General features: G+C 40.0%; 1 protein-coding gene across 1 annotated transcript in view; it reads left to right on the top strand.

Annotated features, from left to right (window-relative positions):
- Positions 1-22,094, top strand: part of XKR4 (XK related 4) — a 370,337-nt gene that overhangs the window by 210,025 nt on the left and 138,218 nt on the right. Inside the window, exon 2 of the mRNA XM_040972705.1 lies at positions 21,302-21,501. Within this exon, the coding sequence (XP_040828639.1) occupies positions 21,302-21,501 (200 nt within the window). The remainder of the gene's footprint in view (positions 1-21,301; positions 21,502-22,094) is intronic.

Here is a 22,094-nt window from a genome sequence, read left to right as displayed (position 1 = left end):
TGAATCGACATATGTAATTCAATAATATAGAAGTATATACAAAGAGAGAAAGAGAAAGAGAGAGACTGGAAAATCAGAGTACTTATACCAACTGATGAAGTCCAAACCAAATCTGAATGTAGTAAATAATATTGTATCAATGTTGCTAACAATATCAATATCTTGGGAAGACAATGTCCGTTAAGCTCTCTGTAAACTTTTTCCCTCCCCATTTGGGTTAGAGTTTGAAATCATGTCTAACTCAATCTTTTAAGAACAAATACCAATGAAAATTATACATTCTCAATACATTTCCATAGTTACCTGTGAGAAATTTGAGAATGGGAGTTAAACTACAAGAAGAGAAGGAAAGGGCAGGCTTCTGGTATCTCTTAACAGAATGCTTGGGTTTGAACCCAGTTACACCTCTCTTCTTGTTTCCTGCTCATGGACACCCAGGAAGGCAGCTTGTAATAGTTCGAGTATTTGTGCCCCTGCTGCCCATATGAGAGAGATTTATTTAGTTCTCAGTCCCTGGCTTCATCTGGTCCCAACACTGACTGTTGCAAGAATTTAGGGAGATAGAAGATCAGTCTCTTTCTCACTGCTCCCTCATCCTCTTATTCCTCCTCCTCCTCTTATCTCTAATGAAATTTTTATTTTTAAAAATAAAGAGGGAAGGAAAAAGAATTTCCAAAGTATGTTTCTGTTCTTGACTTGTAATTTTGGGGACTACACTATGGTTTTCTATAACCAGGTTACAAATACCATGAAGTAAAAATTCGTTCATTAGACATTTCTAGGTCTCTCAGTGACTAGTATAGCGGTGATTGTGTTAAACTCACACACAAAAAAAATTTTTTTACCTTGTTAGTGAAAAAACTTCCAAAGGTTTGTGGAAAGTGAAACTAAACAATATAATTTTGATGCAAACAAACTTGAAGTGTATAGTTTTCAGCATATGCATTTTCATGAAATTTTGAAGATCCTTTATGCACATAGATACAGGAAACAAGCAATATTAAACTTGCAAGTGGTCCTGGTGAAAAAACCCTACAGTCTATAAATACTTCCTATAAGCATTACACTTTATATTCAGAGCTGAATCATTTCTGCGAACTGCAGTTACATCATGGCCAGTTTTCCCCTGACAGAAGGGGCTGCCAGCAGGAAGCAGTGTATGTAGAACCAATTCGGCCTCATCACTAAGAAAGGGTTGCATGTCTACGGCTACCAACATCTATGCTGTATCAGAAAGAAATAATAATTCATACAAATGTCAGCCTGGAAGTTGCTAGAACTCTGTTTGAATTCTCGGACTTGAATGCCCCATTAATCAAATCATGGTGTACTCACTGATTTTTATATTTTCGTCTTACTTTGCCACCAAAAGCAGGTCTGCATGTAATTTAATGTGTCTTTATGATATATTATGAGTACTGTCATGTTTCTGAACAAGTAACTGCAGTTCCTGAAGAAGGCTGCTCAGAAACTCACCAAGTTGTATTTTATCATCCTTATCACCAATATCTTTCTGGGAAGAGAACAGTATCCAGGAAGCACAGTTCATATTCAACTCTGAAGCAGAGGGGTGGGCATTACAATAGAGTGAATTAAGCCACAGCTTGGGATGCCTGCATCCCATATTGGAGTGCTGGTTTAAGTCTCAGCAACTTCTAATCCAGCTTCATTCTGATGTGCCTAGAAAAAGGCAAATTATGGCTCATTCCTCCAACTCATGTGCAAGATCAGGATATGGACTTTCTGACTCCTGGCTTTAGCCTGCCCCAGTTCTGGATGTTGCTGTCACTCATTGTCACTTTGCATTTCAAATAAATAAATCAACCTCCCCTCTTTTATAGAGACAAAGGAAACAGGGGCCAGTGAAAGGCATAGAGGGAAGAGGGAGAATTTGTGTGCAGGGAAGTTTCAAGGGGAAAGGAAAGATGTGTAAACAAATATTTAATAAAGGCATGACAAGGAAAGGTTTAATTGAGCAACAGAGTAAAAATAGAAAATTTTATCAGGCATTGTAACAAACGGAATCACATGATATAAGAGAGATCTTCCCTTAAGAATAAAATAATTCATTCTTAAGGATGCTCATCTCAGGGCCCAGCACGATAGCGTAGTGGTTAAGGTCCTCACCTTGCACATGCCAGGATCCCATATGGGCGCCGGTTCTAATCCTGGTGGCCCTGCTTCCCATCCAGCTCCCTGCTTGTGGCCTGGGAAAGCAATAGAGGACGGCCCAAAGCCTTGGGACCCTGTACCCGCGGGGGAGACCTGGAAGAGCTCCTGGCTCCTGGCTTCAGATTGGCTCATCTCCACCCATTGCAGCTGCTTGGGGAGTGAACCATCGGGTGGAAGATCTTCCCCTCTGTCTCTCCTCCTCTCTGTATATCTGCCTTTCCAATAAAAATAAATAAATCTTTAAAAAAAATAGCTCATTTCTCCCACAAATGTTTTTTAAGATCTGCATCTTTCATTTGGGTAGTTGTGTGTTTGCCTGCTTCTCTCCACTCCTTGCATAATCTTTGATTAGCAAACTAAAGCTCTAAACTTACTTACGATCAACAGCTTACCACAGATCCTCGATAAGTAGTTCCTAAGATAGAATTAATTTGTATGTGAGTGTACTTTATGTCGTGTAGCCATCCCATAGAGTGGGCGTAGGAGATAATAAATGATCAGCCCAGATGCATTCATGGATCAGTGTGTCTTGCATTACTCTAAGGAAATACCTCATGCAGACAGCTTATTCAGACAAGATGTTTATTTAGTCTACTGGCCTGGGGATTCAAGGGCATAGCACCTGCATCAGGTCAGCTCTGATAAGAGCCTTGTTGGCTGTGTCTCACAAGGGCAGAAATACATATATGACAGAGAAAGATCACATAGATAAAACAGAAAGGCAGAGACAACTGAGGAGAGAAAGGGTTGTCAAGGATCTGAACATTTCCCACCTTCACCTTCTAAAGGGACCCAATACAGCACACAGGAGACCAAGCTTGCAAAATGTGATTCCTTGGGGGGATGAACAGACAAATCACAGTAATTTTAAAACCAATCACTACTGTGGGCAACTGAGGCTGGACCCATTAAAAGGTGGGATTGTTAAGGTTGTTCCTGATAAAGTTAAACAGTAAATTGAAATGTGTTCCGTAGGTGTTCACCAGCAAATAGTTTGGTATTATGACTCAAAGCTCCTAGACTTAATTTCTGGAAGCTATCAATTTACAGGCTACTCTGAACCATCATGTCCCAGGTCCGGTTCTGTAGGACAGATACTAGTTCTCTTTCACCAAAAGAAAAAAAAAATTAAAACAATTATTTATTACTGATAGAGTTATTAAATAGATCTTCCATCCTCTAGTTCATTTCTCAAAATGCCAGGGCTGGAATAGGCTGAGACCAGGAGCCTTGAACTCAATATGAGTTTCCCACATGGATGACATGAACTCAGGAGCTTAAGCCATCATCCACTGTCTCCTAGACATGTTATAAGAGAGCTGCATCAGAAGCCAAATAGCTGGGACTGGAAACTGACTCACTGATATGAAATGTGGGAGTTCCACAGGGTGGCTCAAGCTGCAGTGCCACATCCACCTCAAAAACTAGAAAGTTTTGATCCAAATAAAACTTGAACACAAGAAGATTTAGTGGTAATTTAGGTATAGGAAGCCCACACATTTCCCTGGGCAGGAAAGCCAAGGGTATTTGAATACTTAGGAAGCTATAGAAGTGGATCTGGATGGGCTGATATGGCATGAACTCTGGTGGCTGCAGAAACAATGTCTCAGTTCAGCTCCACTGTTCACTAGCTTTGTCACATTTGTGGATGACCTAATCCTTCTAAAGGCAGAATTTCTTGGTGAGTCATAGATGCACAAGGTAAATAATGTTACCTCGATAGAACTTCTGAGAAGCTGTGCCAAAAAAAATAAACCCTATAGGGAGCATTTTACCCAATTACCACCTACTGTATACAGAAAATTATTGCCAATTCTTTTTGATCATATACACTCCTTACAGAACTCTGAATGGCAGACACCTTTCAAGTGCCTTTGGAAATGAAGTAAGAAGCTTGGGTCTGGGTGGTGTGACATCTTCTTTTTTTAAAAAATGTCAACAAGTCTAATTTTAATATATCCTGCATTATGTTAAAACAACAGAAGGATGTAGGCAGTCTTTTGTTATTTATGTAGCATGCTAAAAATTATGTGCTAGACAGTAATTAAAAAAAAACTTGTCCTGTAAATTTCAGTTAATCATATATTGGACTATTTAATATACCATCACTATTCACATTTTTGTAAAACACAACAGAGATTCAGTAAAAAGAAAGAAGCATGTGGTTCATTTATACTATTATGATTTTTCCTTAACTTAAGTCAGCCTTTATATAAAGCTTAACATCAGTTGACCTTCCTTTTATGACCTGAAAAACAAAGTCAAGTCTTATTGATCACTGGCATTGCTGTGGTCAGAACACATTGTACAACCTCAGTTCATTAGGGATCAGAAGAGCTCAAGAGTGTACACATGCCCAGTCCTTTTTGGCTTGCTTTGCAATTTTAAAGAAAATTGGCCAAAAGCACTGGTTAATAGCAAATTATAACATAGCACAAGGGAAAGGATTGTGTAGCAGAATGCCCAAACACAGTACAACAACAACAACAACAACAACAACATGGCTTAAACTTCTTACTGCTTGACTGCATGTACCTAGGTATATGCTTACAACCAACCAATACACACACTTAGCACTAAGCTTGTGTGATGTGTGGTTGTTGTACTGGTTCCTAGCATCTATGTATGTATGCATACATACTTCATAACTTAGATTAATATAGCCACACTTAGAATGGTCAATTGGTTAGGCACAATGGAGAGAAAATGTGTGGCACATTCTGTACACATTATCACTACTTCAGGGAGCTTCTGATCTAATGAAAATATTGTGAGTAAGTAGCAAGTTTAATTTGTGCAAATATCTGTTCTGCTGCATACTGCCCATAAAATGAGAAAGGTCACTGGTTGATCACAGGGAGTTCCAGCCTTGGAATCCTTCTCCACAGTTGACTTCAATAGATCAGAGTTAGCACGTACAAAAAAAAAAAAATCTATGTTTTGTTCATGAATTAGGTATTCCTGGGAGTTAACACTTTAGGTGTTGAATGAGTTCAATAAAATGTCATGAGTTAATTGCAATGATTGTGGCTGGCATTGTGGCACAGAGGGTTAAGCTGCTCCACAATACAAGAAACCCATATGGTCAGTGATTCAAGTTCCAGCTACTCCAGTTCTTATCCAAATCCCTGCTACTGTCTGTGCCTAAAAAAGAAGCAAATGATTGCCCAAGTTCTTAAGTCCTTGCAACCATGTAGGATATATGAATTGAGATTGAGGTTCATGGCCTTTTAAGCCCAGATTTATGCTTTAAAGACATCTGGAGAAGGAACCAGCAGGTAGATCTCCATCTCTGTCTCTCTCTCTCTCTCTCTCTCTCTCTCTTCTTCTTCTTCTTCTTCTTCTTCTCTCCATAATTCTTTCAAATGAACAAATGTTTAAAAATAATTTCTGTGATATCAATAGCATTTAGGGAGGCTTGAACTATGTCTATAGATGTGGCCCTTGGATTTGACTAAATATTGAACATAAGCACTCAGGGAGTGCTCAGGGAAGCATGCAGGGCCAGGACAGAGCTGTGATCATGGGGTACACATACATCACCATCTGATGAAACAACCTGTGATGTTGGGCATGGTAAAGGATATCCTGCAGAACCCAGCAGAAGAAACAAGACATAATGGGAAGTCTAGGAACAACGTGCGGATTTTAAGGACTATACTGATATGATATTAATAGCATATCTGTTGGATTTATGTCCAGAGGAAGCCAAAACATTTTGTGTTTGCTGCTTAGGGAGTCTTTGTAACTGAAATAAGGGTTTGACTGTGAAACATTGAGGTGAAGGAAATCCTAGAAAATGTGGGTCATGGAGGCGGGAGACTTGGTTATGAAAGTACAATAAGGAGAGTAGAAGACCCAAGAGTATGTGTTAATGAGCAGGTCACCACGGGGAAGTCCTGGACTCAAGCCCTTTGGAGATTCTATAAAGCAGTGATCAATGTACTTATGGTGTTAACTATGTGACAAGTAGGGCAGCTGGGGACCGTTGTTGCCAGCAGAGGGTCTACTCCAAGCACATTAATTTCGCAACCCTTCAAGGTAGCCCTGAACATGAAATAAGACAAAAGGCTTATCTGGTTTGAGAGTGTGATTGCCAAGGGCCTGTGGGCAGGGCATCAATATCTCATACTCTTCCTGGATATAGGCATGGATCCCTATGTGTCCTCTCCACTTCCGGCAACTGAGATGCAGTCCGGTCATTTCTGGCTACTTCACAAGGAAGAACATTTTAAAGATAGCTTTATCATTTTCACCTTCTCTTTTTTTTTAACTGAAAAAAGATGGAAATGTGGTCTCTAAGTTTAAATATTATAGAAATCATATTATCTAGTTAATTTCAAGCCTACACTACTCAGTGTGCACAAGGGTTTGAAATAACCCTATTGGATCTAAAGGTAGACAAAAGGTCCTTTTTTCTCCATCCTGATCCTGGAAACAGAAAGATGCCATGACCATTTACATTTCCCCAAGAGATGCTGGATTCCCTGCCCCATGGGAATTCCCTACCCTATGCCATCGAGGTATGGAACTTTTGAAATAAAAATTTCAGTCTTGATGAAAATCAGACTCACTCCTGGTAAGGATACATATTCAGCTTGTTAAGGTTGGCATTATAAATAGAATGATCTTATCTTGTTTGATGGCCTTTAATACTATAATGTCTCCAGAATAATCCCTTAGATTGATTCTGAACTCCAGACTCATACATCCAGGTACTAATTACAGATTTTCTGCATATTTAAGAAGTGTTTCAGACTCAGAATGTCTAAAGCACAGCATCACCTGCCAGTCTACCCCCTAAACGTCCTAATGCCTATGAATATAACCCACTTTTTTCTGGTAGCTCATAGAAAGAGCGTCATAAATAAAACATTGCCCCCTAGACCACCCTCCTTGTCTGCCATGGGGATTGCATATAATACACAAAAAGTAACATGGCAGCAAATCCCATTATCTCTAACTTCACAATAAATAATTAGAATCTGGTTCCCCTGGTCCAAAAAACTGTCATCGGTTACCAAGGTTATTGTACCAGCCATGTGAGTCTGAATCTTTTCCCTTCATTCTACTCATAGCAGAGCTGCCAGCAGACCCTTAGGCAATGATGGCCTACCCACATCCCTTGCCTTCTATAACCTGCAAATGATTTCCTTTCTCACATCTGTGGTTTGTTCAGACTCCCTCTAATTTCCTCTTAGCTTTTCTCCGACTACTCTTCTTTGGCCATGATACTTAAACCAGAGCTGTCTAACTGGTTCTGGCCTTCCAACCCCTAGGAGCTTGTACCTTCTGCTCTGATTGCTATGTTCTTCCTCACTCTCCTTGAGTTCTGACCCAGATTTTAGATCTTCATTGAATTGCCTTGATGGCACATATATCCTGACAAGCCTCATTCTCCCTTCCTGGTTTATATCACCCTTGGCACTTAGCACAAGCTGATGTATTACATTTTTTAAAAAAAAGATTTATTTATTTTTATTGGAAAGGCAGATATACAGAGAGGAGGAGAGACAGAGAGGAAGAGCTTCCTTCTGATGGTTCACTCCCCAAGTGACTGCAATGGGTGGAGCTGAGCCAATCTGAAGCCAGGAGCCAGGAGCTCTTCCGGGTCTCCCCCGCGGGTGCAGGGTCCCAAGGCTTTGGGCCGTCCTCTACTGCTTTCCCAGGCCACAAGCAGGGAGCTGGATGGGAAGCAGGGATACCGGGATTAGAACTGGCACCCACATGGGATCCTGGGCTTGCAAGGCAAGGACCTTAACCACTGCGCTATCATGCCGGGCCCAATGTATTTCATTTTGTATTTGTTTTCCTTGCGTGATGCTTGCCCTTTCCTTTTGTAATGTTAGTGCACACTTCATCTGCTACTCTGTTCCTAGTCGGGAGTTGGGAGGACTGCCAGTCTCCAAATCCATGCTCTGTGCATAGTAGTCAAAGGAATGAATTAGTGAATGAATAAATCACTTTAGTGAAATGAGACCAAAAAAAAAAAAAAACCTTTTTACATAGGCATAATTGCTATGGTAAACCAGTATAGTAACTAGTGAAGCAGATAAGAATTTTGCCTGGAAGAATCTCAGCCTGCCTGTAGGCTATTTGGATGAAATATCCCTGACCCCTGCCATGTTTAGCACGTTATTTTCACAGCCCATTTAGAAAACTCACGGCTGGCAGTGTTCCCTGGAGTAGTAAAAACAGTTGAGGTCACAGCTTGCTGGGCAAATAGAAGAAGAAGAGAATTGTATGATGCTGGAGAAGGATCTTTCTTTTTCTTGGACCCATGTCCTTGGGCCCCTTTGTGCTATGATACATGGAAGGTTTGCCCAGAAACACTCTGGGCTTAAGGCGGTTTCCAGCTCTCAGCACACACAGCTCACACGCTTTGTTTCCTGCTGAATTCACATCACATCCTCCATCACTCTAGTGTGATGTCTTTCATTTCTGTAATGAAACTGATAACCCTATACCAAAGCAGCCAATGTGAGTCTGGAGTGGACAGTTCTCCTGGAATCTAGCTCCCCAGCCATGGCTGATGATCTCTTTGCAAATGGAAGCCTTGTCAACTTGTATGGTGCTAGCAGTGTGGAGTCCTGATGCCTACAAGAAAACCCTAACAGCTGCAAACATTAAAACAGTCTGCATCCAGTCCTTCCAGACCTCACTGCTTTTGCTATCTCCTCTTCTTAGGACAGTAGTTTATATTCTCTATCTCTGCTACGATTCTTCAGAAATATAGCTTGAATTTCTTCTTCCCCTACAATGGGTGAATGAATGGAATAAGCAACACAATGAAGCAGTATCATGATCAGTAATGAAGTGTTTTTAAAAGATCAATTTAGACTTGCACAGTTCAAATCATTCAGAGGAGATGGGTAATGTTTTTCAATGATAAAGTTGTAGACACCCTAACTGTTCCAACACTGTGGAAGTTGACACGTTACAAATATGATCAGTCTCTGTAACATAAATCTGCTTGGGGACAGTTGCGACAGGACTGGAGGCACCAGGACTGCAGAACTCCTCATTTGTTAAATTCTTGCTGCTCTCCCCCTCCTCACTTGCCTACTCATTGGGCAAGAGAGGTCAGAAGCCACATGCCTCTGGCTAGTTTACTTGATTTTTAAATTAATTAACTTGACAGGCAGAGTGACAGGTGGGAGGAAGGCAAAATGAGACAGCTCTTCTATGACCTAATTCACTCCCCAAATCCCACAGCAGACAGTGCTGGGACAGGCTAAAGGTGAGAGTCAGGAAATTCAAGCAAGGTGGCAGGGTCCAAAGTAGTTGAAACATCAGCAGCCGCCTCCCAGGAACGAAAGGGCTGGTAAATGAAGTCACCGCCTGCAATGCCAGCATCTCATGCTTCATATCAGCACTGAGACTGTAGCTTGTATTCTTGGCCTCTGGGCATGTGGGAGACCCAGGTGGAATTCCTGGCCTCTGACTTCAGCCTGGTAAAATTATTTGGGGAATGAACCAAAAAATGAAAGATTCTATCTATCTATCTATCTATCTATCTATCTATCTATCTATCTATCTATCTATCATCTACCTCTGTGTATCATCTACCCTTCAAGGCAATAAATTGTCAAAATAAAACAAAAAGTAGAGCCAAATCTCAATCCCAGGCACTCTACCCCAGGATGCGGGTGGCCTCAGCTGTGACCTGTGTCCATTATACTTTTTTTTTTTAAAGATTTATTTTATTTTTATTGGAAAGGCGGATATACAGAGAGGAGAGACAGAGAGGAAGATCTTCCGTCCGATGATTCACTCCCCAAGTGAGCACAACGGCCGATGCTATGCCAATCTGAAGCCAGGTGCCTCTTCCAGGTCTCCCCCGCGGGTGCAGGGTCCCAAAGCTTTGGGCCGTCCTCGACTGCTTTCCCAGGCCACAAGCGGGGAGCTGAATGGGAAGAAGGGCCGCCGGGATTAGAACCACTGGTGCCCATATGGGATCCCGGGCGTGCAAGGCGAAGACCTTTAACCACTTGCGCCACCGCGCCGGGCCCTGTCCACTGTACTTTAATGCTTGTCTCTCAGTTATTTTTTTCAAGATTTATTTATTTTTATTGGAAAGTCAGATATACAGAGAGGAGGAGAGACAAAGATCTTCCGTTCTATGATTCGCTCCCCAAGTGGTTGCAACAGCTGCAGCTGAGCCCATCTGAAGCCAGAAATTTCTTCCAGGTCTCTCACGTGGCCACAGGGTCCCAAGGCTTTAGACCATCCTTGACTGCTTTCCCAGGCCACAAACAGGGAGCTGGATGGAAGCAGGGCCAGGGATTAGAACTGGAACCCATAGAGATCCTGGAGCGTGCAAGGTGAGGTCTTTAGCTGCTAGGTTACCATGCCGGGCCCTCAGTTATTTTCAAAACTGTAAAAATTCAGGAATCAAAAGGCTGCAAGAAACTATGCTTGCTTTTTTTTTTTTTTTTTACAAAAAAAGTAAAGCTATTTATACAAGATCTTGGCATTTTCCCTGTTTGTCTTAAATTCAATTGAATAAGGCTCAAGGTAAAGGTTCTAATGCTATCAAAATCACAGTTTCCTGAGCAACAGAAGCAATTACTCCAATAGCCCTCTTTTGCTTAAATGTTGCTAATAATTTCTGCTCCTAATCTGTTCATCACTTGATGTGCTAGAGTATAGCTACCATGTCAGTATTATGTCAGAGAGTGATCGCTGCTGTATTTACCCCATATTTCTTGTCTGCATTTTAGTGAACGTATTTTGCTATTAACATTTAGTATAGGGAAGTGTTGCATTAAAGAGTATCCTAGAGAGAAATGTTCTATCACTTCTGCTGAGGCACCTGTTGCTGTGGGGAGCCAACAGTGGCTGAAAGCCCTCCCTTCCACGCCCACTTTCCTTCCTGTCTCCACGTTGCCTAATGAAGGAAACACATTAAATAGAGGGAAAAAGAACTCTATTCAATATCTTCCCCTCAGTTTGAGGAAATGCCAATACCATTTACACGAAAAATATTTTTATGGGAGGTATGTATGGAAAACAGGAAAATGACCATATGTTGTGAGTAAATGTTATTCTCGTGAAAAAATAAAAATGCAGTCAACACAAAGGGGTCTCTATGCAAGATCAGATGCCAACTAAGTGTGACTTGACTTTACATGGGCTTCTGAGCTTGTACATAGAAATGCCGCTACAGGAGTAGTTGTTCCTTAAGTCCACAAGTTGTTATTTTCTGTCTGTACAGGACAGCACTTTGGTCAAATGTGAGCAGAAAAAGCCAAAGCACCTTTGAGAGGCAGTGCTGTCCCTGGGAAAATGACAGTGCATTAAAAGGGGGCATGGTGGCCAGGAGCAGAGTTTATGGCCCTTAGGACACTGTCCGGTCTCTTTTCTTATTGTTCATGTGTCTGATATGCACGTGGGAGAGTTGCTGCCAACACCATATCTTTTGGAGGAAACTTCAGTGCCTCTGGTTAGAAGTGGTGTCCCTAAAACATGCTGACAATTGCAAAAGGTAGGGCTGTGTGAGAGGGTGGCTTAAAAGTATCAGGTGACGGTTCCCTAGGATCTCCTTGGGATGGAAGGCAGCCCAACCATTCTGCCATAGCTGTGGTCACCTAGTGCTTGTGTCAATTGGAAAATCATCCATTCATTCTCTTCCTCCCCAAATACACATTTTTCCTCCCTTTGGATGATGAAAGGGAAGTATAATCTAATGTTCAAACAAAAGTCACCAAAAAAATTTTGCACTGTAGAAACAGGCCAGACACTGAGGTCACATTTCCTAGTACTCAACATGACCTGGAAATGGCAGCCAGCACTCTGATCTTCTGGGGTTAAAAAATGGTGATACTATGGTGGTTGCTGCTGTTTAACCTGTTAACGTAAGACGTCAAATCATACAAGGGTGTTATTTAACAGTTGCTTTTAAATATATGTGAATATACGTACAAACACATTCAACTTATAATGCAAAGTTGTATAAGCCAGGCAACCAAAGCGAATGCCTCTTGCTGGAATCACTGCTTATTAATGTTGTTTATTTAAAGACCCTCTACAAAGCTTTCACAAAGTATTTTCTTGATAACAAAAATAAATAGCTACTAACAGCTGCATTTTTCATGTTGTACAAGAGAGTAAAAAGATATTCAGTATTAGAATATAACAGGGTACTATCCACATATATTACTGCTTTGCATATATTTTAGTGCCATGGATATAATAGCAGTTAGCATATAGCACTTTGTCAAGTGTCATTTCAGAACTTAAATATCAATCTTACATGTGGACTATTTGAAATATGAGCTACATGGATCCCATTCTCCCACTAGAAATGTAAGGATTATCACAACCACGTTAAGTTCTAGATTAGCTGTCCTAGCTATGTTATGCTTGGCATTTTGAATGTTTAGGATTTCCTCTCCTTTTCCCATATCTATTGTTTCTGCTAGATGATATTTTGTCTGAATTTAGTGGTATGGAAGCATAGGATTTAAGTTCAGGTTGATGAAAAAGAGCTGATTTGAAAATACAGTCTAATCTTTAAACTGTCATTGAACTTGATTTCAGGTCTGTGTATCAGGGGCGTGAGTTGTTTGTGTCTGTGTACATCATAAAAAATGCTGAGGAAAATATAAAATGCGTTGTTGGACAGAGATGATTTGGATCAAGTTGGTGCTGATTTCCTGGTGACCTTGTGTGAGTTCAGCAAAACTGCATCTTCCATTCGCTGATAACAATGACCCTATCACAAAATGAATGTGTTCTGTAGGAAGGAAAGCCAGCCAGTGTCTCGGGAATGTGTTTACCTCCAAGGAGGAGACAGAACACATTGACATTTCAGAGAGGGCTTTTATCAAGAGCATCTCCCATTAGCACTAATGAGAGCTGCGTATTTAATCCACTGCTCTTTCGAGCTCAGGGCATATTTCAGTCTTGATGGCAGTGCTTTGAATTTTTTTTTCCCTCTTAAATGATACTCTTCGGTAATTATACTGAATTTTTAACTGTAGCTATGGCTTTATGCAAATCCCAGCTACCATCTGTATGAACTCCAACGAACTGAAGCATTTCATTTCGTGAACTCCCCAGGCACCTGATGTTCTCTGCAGAGATACTGTATTTCATTCACTCCCACAGAGAAAGAGAATCCTAAGAAGGAAAGCCCTAATGGTCCCTCACCTCCACTTCAACTGGACACTGCTGGATTCCCTGGTAATCAGGAAGTGGCATCATTCTGTTGCTCGGAGTGGTAACAGCTTTCCTTCTCCTTGGAATGCCAGACCCCACTTGGGCCTAACCTAGCACAATCCAATTGAATGTAATGTGACACAAGCGCTATCCAAAATAAAATGCTTAAAGAAAATGATATGTAATGCTGTGTAAACATAGCATCTTTTTTCTGTTGTCAAAGAGAAAAGATGAAAGTTGTAACTAAGTGCCTTAATAACTAACCTGTGCGATGAGTGTATGAAACACCATCTCACCTAACCTGCACAGCATCCCTAAGGGAGGCACCGTTACCTCTACCTCACACAGGGAGACTGGCTCAGAGGCTGTGCTTTAGGAACAAGAGGGAGGGTTTAGCTACATTTCCAATGAATGAAATCGACACATATTAATAAGACTGCTTGGCAGTCTCTACCACTGTGCAAATAGATGGGTAGATAGGATACAGATGAGAAGAGCATGGTTGTCCATAGATTTGGAGTTCTCTAAAATAACTTGTCTCCACTCCACATATCCTGAAGTCTCCAAATATCTTGGGTCCCAGGTAACTTGAAGGGAAAATCAAAGGTTAGGATATCATTGCTGCTCTCTGATTCATTCTTGGAAAAAACAATAGCTTAATGACAACTAACATGTATTTATTAATCACCGATAATTTGTACACATCATTGCATATGTTTGTAAAATAAACAAATTTGCATTTGTTTATTTTAGTAGAAACAAAGTAGGAGAATTAGAAAGAACTACCATCCACCTATCTGCCCTCTAAATATCTACAAGAGGTGGGACTGTGCCAGGCCAAAGGCAGGAGCCAGAAGCCAGGAACTCAATCCAAGTCTCACACAAGGATGGCAGCAATACAAGTACTAGAGTACTTGCTGCCTCCCAAGATCCACATTAATAGAAAGCTGGTATCAGCAATCCAGATGGAACTTGATCCAAGCACTCCATATTGGATGTGGGTATCCCAAGCTGTATTTTAAACTATATGAAAAAATTTCTCTCATCTTATTTTTAATTAGTTCAACATGTTTCTCTCTTTTTATTTACTTACTTGTTTGTTTATTTATTTGAAGGGCAGAGCAACAGGAAGAGACAGCAAAAGTGAAATAAGTGCACACACAAGAGATATTTTACCCTCTGATTCACTCTGCAAAATGCCCAAAGCAGTGAGGGACGGCAGGCCAAAGTCAGGAGCTGAGGACTTCACCAGGTCTCCCTTGTGAGTGGCAGGATCTCAAGTAACAGCATCACCTCTCGCCTTTTGGGATGCTGGAACTCAAATCAGCTACAGAGACTGCAGACATTGCAAACAGTAGCTTAACCTGTTGCCCAACAATGCTTACACATCATCTTCCCTTTTTAATGGAATAGAAATGTAAGGCTTAGAAACTCTTAAATAGTTTCCAGAATTCTGGAACATGCAGTACCAAGACTGAAGCCCTATTCTGGGCCCAGAACCTAAATTCCTATCCTTTATACCTGTTGTCTCTCAGCAGAAAAATGGTGAATTCTGTCTGAATTGGGTTTTATTTTTTAGTTTTTTGTTTGTTTGTTTGCTTTTGCATATGGTGAACTCCAGAATAATTGGAGCTAAATGAATATGATGGACATTGGTAGGACTTTGGTTAAGAAAGTTTCACATCTTGGTCCAATCACCATTTGTCAACTATGTCACCTTGCGTGACTTAGCCCTAAATCCCATGAAGCTTATCTTATAATATAAAATACAAAGTTGAAGTTGATCAAAGATTTCATTACCATGGTCAATGTAAGAAGACAGTTCTGGGGATTAAAGCCTTAAAATTAAGATATTAAACTGAAAATAACCCCTAGGCAAATCACCAAACAAGTAATCAATCGATGTCAATAAATGTGAAGTTTCAGTGAGAATAAGATTCACTAATTAAAGCATATGTCATTATTCACTCGTGAAATTGGCAGATTTTGCTTTCAGCGATAATACCCAAGGGTTTAGGAAAGCAAGGGCATCCATTCATGGCTGATAGGTGGTCTTTTCAGAGAACAATTTTACAAAAATATCTAAAATGTTTTCATAATATCAATGCTATGTTAGCATGAAAGTTCATTACAGCCTAGTTTGTGAGTTTGAGACAATAACCCCATAATCCCACCACCTAGAAATTAACACGCTAATATTTTGGTGTTAAGCATTCTGAAATTTACTCACATAGTTGAAGTTATTGATGGGATATATGGTATAGACTATTTAACTGGCCTTTTGCTTTAGTGAGCAGCTGGTCCTCCACATGCATAGATTCCACATGCATGGATTCAAACAATCATGGACTGGAAAAGCTTGAAAAAATAATTTACATCTGCAATGAACACATATAGACATTTCTGTATCACTATTCCCTAAATAATAACATGTACACTGTAACAATTGTTTGCATGGAATTTGCATTTTATTCTGCATTATATCTGTGCATTATAAATAATCCCTATTACTTAGAACCCAGATTAATTAAAGACTACAGGAGGCTTTGCATAGTTTATTTGCAAATACTACAGTAACTCTTACAGGATTGGGGGTTCTGGAATTTAGCATCCTCAGGGATTCTGGACTCTATCCTCTGGTGATACCAAAAGATATGCATGATGAATAATTGTATGATGATTTTCAAAATGTTGTTAACAACATATTTATTTATTTGAAATATATTTACTTACTTGCAAGTTACAGAGAAAGTGGGACAGGCAGAGAGATGTTCCTTCCACTGGTGCATTCCCCAGGTGGCCACAACTGCCCGGGCTGATCAAGACCAAATTCAGGAGTCCAAAACAAAACCCAGGTCTTCCATAAGGGTGACAGGGACTCACATAGCACTCTGCCATATCCAGGTGAAGTGAAATCTACATGCAAGAAAGCAATCTGTATGTCTGTGTTTAAAGCAGCACGATCCACAATAGCCAAGATAGAGAAGCAACCCAGATGCCTGTTGAAAGAGGAATGGAAAAGAAACTTTGGTATCAAAAAGAATGAAATTCTACCATTTGCACCAAAGTGCTTCCAACTGGAAGCCATCATGCTCAGTGAAATAAGCCACTCTCAAATGACAAATACCGTATATTCTGTCTGATACAAGACAATTGTCAGGCAAAATACAAAATAAATAGATATATAGGTAAACAAGTGCATACATAATATATTACCATAAGCAAAGTGTACATGAGAGACTAGAATAACTGGAAATGAAAAAGCACTGTAATATGCATCTCTACTCCCAAATCAAGAAGGATCCCCAGTGAGACTGTTAAATATACCTTGACAATTTGATGCTAGACTTTCTTCTATTCCCTACATGTACAAAGTCACCAAACATGTAAATAGTAGAATGTCGGAATTATGAATGCAGTGAAGGACTGTATCGTAGTAACACAAAGGAAAATTGGGGGGAGGGGAATAAAGGAAGTCCCATATCTACAAAATTGTATAATAGGAAATAATAAGAAGAATTTAAAAATCACAAAACAAATAGAGCAGCTGCATCTGAATCAGTGTTAATATAAGATGACGGCACTGTAGACAACAGCTTACCATTCTGTGCCACAGCACTGGTCCCAATTTTTAAAAATATTTTTTAGCTCCCCAGTGCCTATAAAACTGTATCACATAATACAATGTTAATAACAATAAAAAAAGAAAAAAATCTTTTTAAATATTTATTTTTAAGATAGTTTATTTTAAAATTAATTCATGATTTAAGAGGCTTAAGAATCATTTAAAGTATACAGCTGGCTAGTATAAAACAGATTCATGGATTTTGCTGGAGCTCTATGGGCTGGCTTTCCCACTAAGCTACAGTGCTGGTCCCCAGGGTTTCAGTTTTGCTGGAAGAAAAGCATTCTGGTGATGATTGACAGTGATTATTGCACAATTGCATGAATCTGCAAAGCACTATCCAGCTGTACACTTAAAATGACCCTTAATTCTACCAACATGTACTCTGGGAGGTAGCAGGTGATGGCTCAAGTACTTGGCTTCCTCCTAACCACATTGGAGAAATATATGGACAATTTCTCTCTCTCTCTCTCTCTCTCTCTCTCTCTCTCTCTCTCTCTCTTTCTCTTTAGGTAAAATAAAAATAAAAAATGATAATTAAAGATGTATCTTATTTATTTGAAAGCAGAGTTACAGAAGGAAAAGAGACAAAGAAGGAGAGAAAATGTTTGTCCACTGGTTCACTTCCTGAATGGCTACAATGCATGGGGCTAGACCCGACTTAAGCTAGGCCCCTGGAGCCAGCAGCTTATTTCTGGTCTCCCGTGTGAATGCAGGGGCCCAAGCACTGTACCAGGTATGTTTGAAGGCAGTTGAAAGAGTGTTAAGTCTTCAGTCGGATCCCTTCCCAAAAGATGTTGAAGTCTCAGCCCTGAAAATCTGTGAATGTGACCTTATCTGGAAATAAAATGAAGTCTTTGCACATGATCGAATCAAGATGGGATCATTGAAGTAGGTTCTCATCAAGTACAGAGAGTGGCTTCAAAAAGTCAGGAATTTAGGGGCTGGGGCAGTGGCACAGCAAGCTAATCCTCCACCGGTGGCCCTGGCATCCCATATGAGTACCAGTTTGTTGTCCCCGTCACTCTACTTTTGATCCTGCTTTTAACCTGGGAAAGCAGCAGAATATGGGTCAAGTCCTTAGAGCTCTGCATTCATGGTGGGAGGGAGGACCTGGAAGAAATTCCTGGCTCCTGGCTTTGGATCAGCTCAGCTCCAGCCTTTTCAGCCATTTTGGATTGAACTTGCAGATGGTAGATTTTTCTCTCTCTCTCTCCTCTCCATAACCATGTCTTTCAAAACAAGTTAATAAATCTTTTTTTTTAAAAAAACACAATCAGGGATTTAGACAGAAGTGCACACACACATAGGAAGAAAGCCATGTGAAGATGAAGGGTGAGACACTATTGGTGCACCTCACAGCCAAGGATACCAAAGCTTGCCAGCAAACTACCTGCAGTGACAGCAGAGAGGGATAAGGTGTATTTCTTCAAGGTCTTCATAAAAACCAAAAGTGACACTTTGATCTTGGGTTACTAGCTTGCAGAACTGGAGATAACAGGCTTCTTGTGTGCATGCCACCAGTTTGCAGAACTTTATTCAAACCACCCTTAGAAGCCAATACCAATGGTTAGATGGTTGCCTCTTTATGGAGAACTGAGGAATCACTGATGATGATCTAATGGAGATTGTTAGTTTGAAAGTGAGTTTGTGTGTCAAGGATATCAGAAAGCTATCCTATGGAAAGAATGAGACTGTGAAAAGAGGTGGCGATATGAGAAAGGAAACAGCAGCAGTTCACACTTTACTGACCAAAAGCTGTACTGGGCAGCATGGGGAGAAATAGTGATCTGTTCATAATAGGGTTGAAATCCCTCTGGCCTGCTCTATAGAAAACTTCACCTTATCGCTGCATCTATTCTGAGCTTTGAAATGAGTACAAATATGGTGACGGTGGCAGAAGATGTTCAGGGTGACAAGAGGAATGGTCTCTAGAGCTGTGAAGCCACCCAGTTATTCTAGCACTCCGCTCCAACAAGTACACAAACACTGAATGAACAAGAAAAAGATTGAAGCAAATGTAAGAAAAGAAAGTAAGAAGACAAATGATACTTTTCAAACAAAGAAAAAAAGGCATGTGCACAAAATAGGAAAAGAAAAACACATGAGCTGGCATTTCAAGTGTGAGCTGAAAGAAGTTATCAAAAGTGTAAGAGCTATTTATAAACAATGTAAGCCTGAATTTAAAAAAAAAATAGGAAAGGAGTAGGAAAAGTGTGACTTGCAAAGAAGGATGACAGAACTCAACATAGAATTTTAACTTTAAAAAAGCAGGTCAGAGTTAAAAATTCAACCATAAAGGAGGTGACACTATTCAAACACCAGAGTTAGAATATAAATAGTAGATGGGAAGGAAGAGAGAAGGTTAAATTAAAAAAAAATAGAGATGAAAAGGCCTCAAGAAAAACTAATAGAAGATATAGGAAGATGTTAGAACAGATACAAATAGGAATTCTCAAAGAAAATGAAGGCAATGAGTTGTAACAAAATTACCGCACACAGTCATTTCAGACACCTTTTTGTATTGAAACATGCGTCATTATAATGAAGAGTTAGACTGCACTCCCGAATCAGTGTCAGGCTACATTCTAATAAAACTACAAATCTTTTAAAAAGAAACAAAATATTTTGGGGGCATCCAAGCAAACAGGTCAATTAACTTACAGTCCAAGTATCACATTTTGATCAGACTTTGATGTAGAAACATTTGATGCTAGCAAACAGTGAAAGCACAGACTTTAAAAATTCCAGTAAATGAACTGCAGGTCTTGCCTTGTGTAAAATATGCATGTATTTTGCATCTACCCATGAAAAGGCAGCCCAGGCTTTTCTAGTCTTGCATTGTCCCTGGTTCTTAGGAGCTGAGAAGTTCTGCATTTCCTGTGTTCTGTCATTTCACAGACAACGGAAACTGTGAAACTTTAGAATCTGCAGAAGCAGAAGCACCTTATCCCAACCCAGGGTGCCACTGATAACCACAGACTTGTCTATAAGCAATGACTTGGGAATGTTTTCTCTTTGTGCTTTGCTTGAGCCATCTAGATAGGCAAAAAGCTTAAGACAAACAATACTACAGACATTGACAAAGCACCAAGAAAGCATTCTACCTGAAAAATAAAGAAGAGTGATGAACTCAGACTATCACCACTTTCCAGCCCTGATTGCAATACTGCCAGTGGATGATAACATCAAAGCAGACAACTAATGATAATGTGCTTCCTGATGAGCATGCACAGCATCATCTGCCCAAAACGATCAAACTCGAATCTGATCAACATCCTAGCACTAGCTACCATTTTCAGAAAACACAAAGGACAAATACAGTTGTTGTGGCCATTTGGGAAGTGAAACAGCAGATGGAAGGTGTGTGTGTGTGTGTGTGTGTGTGTTGCGTGTGTTGTGTGAGTGTATGTGTGCCAGCCTTGGCCCTGGTGGTTTCTATTATCTGGTGATAAATCAGCAGATGGGAGCTCTCTTTGCTCTCACTCCTTCCCCCATCTTCCTCTCCTAAACAAAATGAACACATATATCAAATAGTAATGATTTGTGGACCTTGTTTAAATTTCATTTTAAAGAAACTTTTAAAATTATAGCAATCAGAAAATTTAAAATGAGCATTTTAAAATATTACAAAATTACTGTCCTTCTAAGTGTGATAATGGTTTGGCTTTTCAGTTATTTTCTACAGTTATAAATACAAATGAAATAATGTGATGTCTACCATTTGCTTCAAAATAATGTTCAGCTGGCAATAAGTGCAGATAGAAATGAAAAATTGGCAATACATTGGCAACTATTTAATCTCAGTGAAGGATACAGTGGATTCAGTTCTATACTTTTTCTCACTTTATAGGTTGAGAGTGTGCGGCAATAAGAATTGTTCTTTTTAAAGATAAATAAAGAAGGTTTATAAGTATATATCGTTTAGTATTTGAGATTTATGTGGGGGGTTAGAGGAAATCCACTTCATAAATCCTGTTGAGGGCATAGAGAAACTCATGATAAAATGTATGTGGTTCTAAGATGTAGCACATTCTGAAAGACCAATAAATAAAAGAGCAGAACCTTTCTTCACCTGAGTTTCCAACACCTGTATCTCATGCATCATCATAGAGCAATTCGGTGCCATGCCTTTCAGAAGAATCAGAGTTACAGTGGCTCCTGCAAGAGAACGCTGCTGAATAAGAGTACTGCTACACTGCTAGCTTTAGGCTGTAAGTGGGAAGCCACCGAGGTCAATACCTATATGCTGGCGTGAAGGTGGGGGCTTGCAGAAAAACAGTCCTGGAGTTTGAACTGCAAACAATCATTCACTTCTTGTTTTTCATGTTTTCTTTCCAGATATTTCCACACAATATACTTAGGTATTCGAAGCCGGCAGAGTGGGGAGAATGACAGATGGAGGTTTTACTGGAAAATGGTGTATGAGTATGCTGATGTGAGTATGCTGCATTTGCTAGCCACCTTTCTGGAAAGTGCTCCACAGCTGGTCCTGCAGCTCTGCATTATCGTACAGACTCATAGCTTACAGGCCCTCCAAGGTAAGGGCTTGCAATTTGGTTTCTGAATTTGGGGAAAGATTGGCTACTTTTTCACAATTCAAGGAACTGTCCCAATACCCTTTGTTGACCCAGGCCTGTTATATGTCTGCTATTGCACTCATGGTTTGTGAATAATGCATGGTATTTTCTCCACCATCACTAGCCATTTATAACAAATACCAAGATCATTATTTTTTGCCTCCCCATTGTCTTCTTAGCAAGAAAAGAAAATGTAATGATTTCATACTTGGTCAATATAGCAATAAAAAACAGTGAAGGCTTTCTTTTATGATAATTTCCAAATGTTACAGAGAACAAGATCACACACACACACTTTGTCTCTCTTTAGTATAGAGTTAAGATTAGGATAATACTTTGTGTTTTGTTGTCTTCTTTGATAACCTCATCCATAAGACCCTTCCTTTATTGCTGCCCTGTTGTTTCCTGAGGGCCTGCTTTTTAACTCCTTTCTACAATAAGGTAACAAGAACAAGCGTGGGTAGAAAGAGTGGGAAATGGATGGAAGGATGATGCCTATGAGGTCATTCTCTGAATAAAACATTTCCCGTTCACTTGCCATCCCCTCACTAAAT

This window comes from Ochotona curzoniae, unplaced genomic scaffold (assembly GCF_017591425.1).
Source record: "Ochotona curzoniae isolate NIBS_2020 unplaced genomic scaffold, NIBS_Ocur_1.0 contig_2318, whole genome shotgun sequence".
Taxonomy (NCBI): Eukaryota; Metazoa; Chordata; class Mammalia; order Lagomorpha; family Ochotonidae; genus Ochotona; species Ochotona curzoniae.
Note: the sequence above shows the minus strand (reverse complement) of the source record. Positions and strands in the feature narration are given on the sequence as shown.